The sequence below is a fragment of the Austrofundulus limnaeus genome, unplaced genomic scaffold (genome assembly GCF_001266775.1).
Source record: "Austrofundulus limnaeus strain Quisiro unplaced genomic scaffold, Austrofundulus_limnaeus-1.0 Scaffold578, whole genome shotgun sequence".
Classification (NCBI taxonomy): Eukaryota; Metazoa; Chordata; class Actinopteri; order Cyprinodontiformes; family Rivulidae; genus Austrofundulus; species Austrofundulus limnaeus.
The window spans coordinates 194,799-197,149 of record NW_013952980.1 but is presented as its reverse complement, the minus strand read 5'-3'; the positions used below and the strand labels follow the sequence as shown (position 1 = coordinate 197,149).

The window sequence follows — 2,351 nt, the reverse complement described above, 5'->3', positions numbered from 1 at the left end:
CTCCATATTAACTAACCACATTAAATCTAACTGTGCACGTCACTGAAGAGGTGTTTGCTACATTCAGTGACAGTGAAAACGGGATGTTTTTTAAACATCAGTCAATATAAGCAGAGGAATCATCACCCGCTGCTGCAACTAGCTGCTCCAAACATTAGCATGCTAACGCACATAGCGGTGCTGCGAGGAAAAGTGTCCCCCAGGAAACAGTTCACTGGCAGACACGACGAAACATTCCGCTATTTAAACCAGAATGTCTGATATTCAGAAAATTCATATTGTAACAAAAATAAAAACTGTATTCGGTATAAAACGGTATACCGCCCAGCTCTAACTGACATGCCAACACTTGGTCCAGATACAGAACAGAATCAGGGCCTGTAGGTGTCCCAGATGTGGTCCACGTATGGGCCAGCATCACATAAGCCAAAACCACAACTGGGCCAGTCATGGCACATCTTAAAGCAGTGCCAGCCCGACCCCAGAACTGGCCCACACCTGTCTGCTGTGTGAGTTCTCTGTCAGTCTGACCCTCTACTCCGTGTGAATTACGTTGAAATACAGAATCCACAGYGCCACCACGTGGCCTGGCATGGAAACTATTCAACCAACAGAATCACCAGTAAACATGTAACCAGTCAACAATCAGGACTGGAAACACGCCAGCGTTTCCAGACATGGTTCAGGTGGTTTCACCGTGGAGCTGCATCGTCAGGTGTCACTGAGGCCCACCTGGACCAGGTTCTACCAAGGACACAGTCCCTGAATTTGGGCACAGAGTCTGCGAGGCTCCGCCCTCTTTCTGTGGTGTAAAAATGATGAGCTGTCAATCCTGAAAGGCTGGTCCAGTTTTACAACCTAACCCGGTTTAGAATCAGAACAAACATGTGTAAAAACAGCTGCAGCTCTACGCTGCCTGTCGTTTGTCTTCCAACATGGCGGCGCACCTGGTGACGTCACTGAAAGTGGACCTGACTTCAGATCGCCTCAAACTCGTGTTGAGTTGTTAAAGAGCAGAAAAGCCACAGGTTCGGTTCTGTATGTCGAGTTATAACCCTGCTGCTGGCCTGTTTGAGCCCAGGCCAGCAGCAGGGTGGACCACCTGTAAACACAGCTGTGATGCTGCAGTCCAAACTTTATGAAAAATAAAACTTAACGTCTGTTTGTCCCGTCAGAGGGAAGTGGACCCAGACCCAGACCCAGACCCAGGTCCTCACCGTGACTCCGTACTTCAGGGCGACCCCCTGCAGGGTGTCTCCGTCTGAAACCCGATGCTCGATGAATTTCTCCCCCAGAGAGGTCGACACGGTGGCCGTGCTGCCGTACGACCGGATCTTAGTCCGGGCCAGGCTCTGGGACAGTTCGCTTTCTGACTCGGAACCGGACCTGGACCGGGGGAAGATGGGCTGGGCGAGCGGTCCTCCGCCTCCGTGGTCCCGGGTCGGCAGGACGGGGGAGAACTCCGCCATCTTCGGCTGCGGAAACAGATCAAAGTAAAAACTACAAAAGAAAAAAAAAGGCGGGTTGTTTCTGTTTCCCGCTCCGGCCGCTCCTCGGAGGTAACAGCGGGTTAGAGAGCAGCTTCAGGCGGCGGGGAGAGCTCCATCCCGGCCTGTCTCTGACTCATCAGCCCGGGAGACAGAGGACATGTTTGAGGAGCGCAACCGAGCCGTAAAGCCTCCGCGCTGCCGTAAAACCCCGTTTGTACGGCTGGAAGCGACGGTTTCCGGTGTCCCCACCAGCTTCTGCTTCCGCTATTTAAATGTAGACCTGATATCTTAATGTAACGGTTTTTTTTTTTTTGCCATGTTTTGTTTGTAAATGTTTTCAATAAAAACAGAAAAAATGTAGACATGAAATAAAAAGTCTGAGACAGTTTAAATCATGTAGTAAAGCTGTGTTTTATAAATGTTTTTGTACAGAAGCAGGGTTTAAAGTAAAAACATCCTCAGAGGCCGCTGATCCCATCATTTTTACCAGAGGTGGTCCATGTCAGCTGCTGGAGCTCTGAGAGGCAGGATGTGAAAAACACTGTCTCATCCTGGATTCATTAGTGAGTGGACAGAGAGCACAGAGTGGACAGAGAGCACAGAGTGGACAGAGAGCACAGAGTGGACTAAAGCTCCAGCTGTCCCTGGTTCCTGCTGCTTATTCAGAGAAATTAATCATTTCTGTCAACCTGCTGCTGCTTTCATCAAACATGCAGCGACTGAAGCAGCAGGTAGATTCATGAGGTGTGGATGGTTTATTTATCCAATCAGAGCAACCTGCTGCACTAATCCTTCTGTCTGATGGAAACCTTTATTAAACCACAGAACAAGTGTGCCAACTCCTCAAACTGTGCCTGGAGT

General features: G+C 49.6%; 1 protein-coding gene across 1 annotated transcript in view; it reads right to left on the bottom strand.

Moving 5' to 3' along the window:
- The window catches only part of lysmd2 (LysM, putative peptidoglycan-binding, domain containing 2), a gene marked incomplete at its 3' end in the record, with an annotated part of 5,448 nt that extends 3,752 nt beyond the window's left edge, over window positions 1-1,696 (bottom strand). The window contains 1 exon segment of the mRNA XM_014026662.1: window positions 1,218-1,696. Coding sequence (XP_013882116.1) covers window positions 1,218-1,469 — 252 coding nt within the window.
- Between the last annotated feature and the right edge of the window lie 655 nt (window positions 1,697-2,351).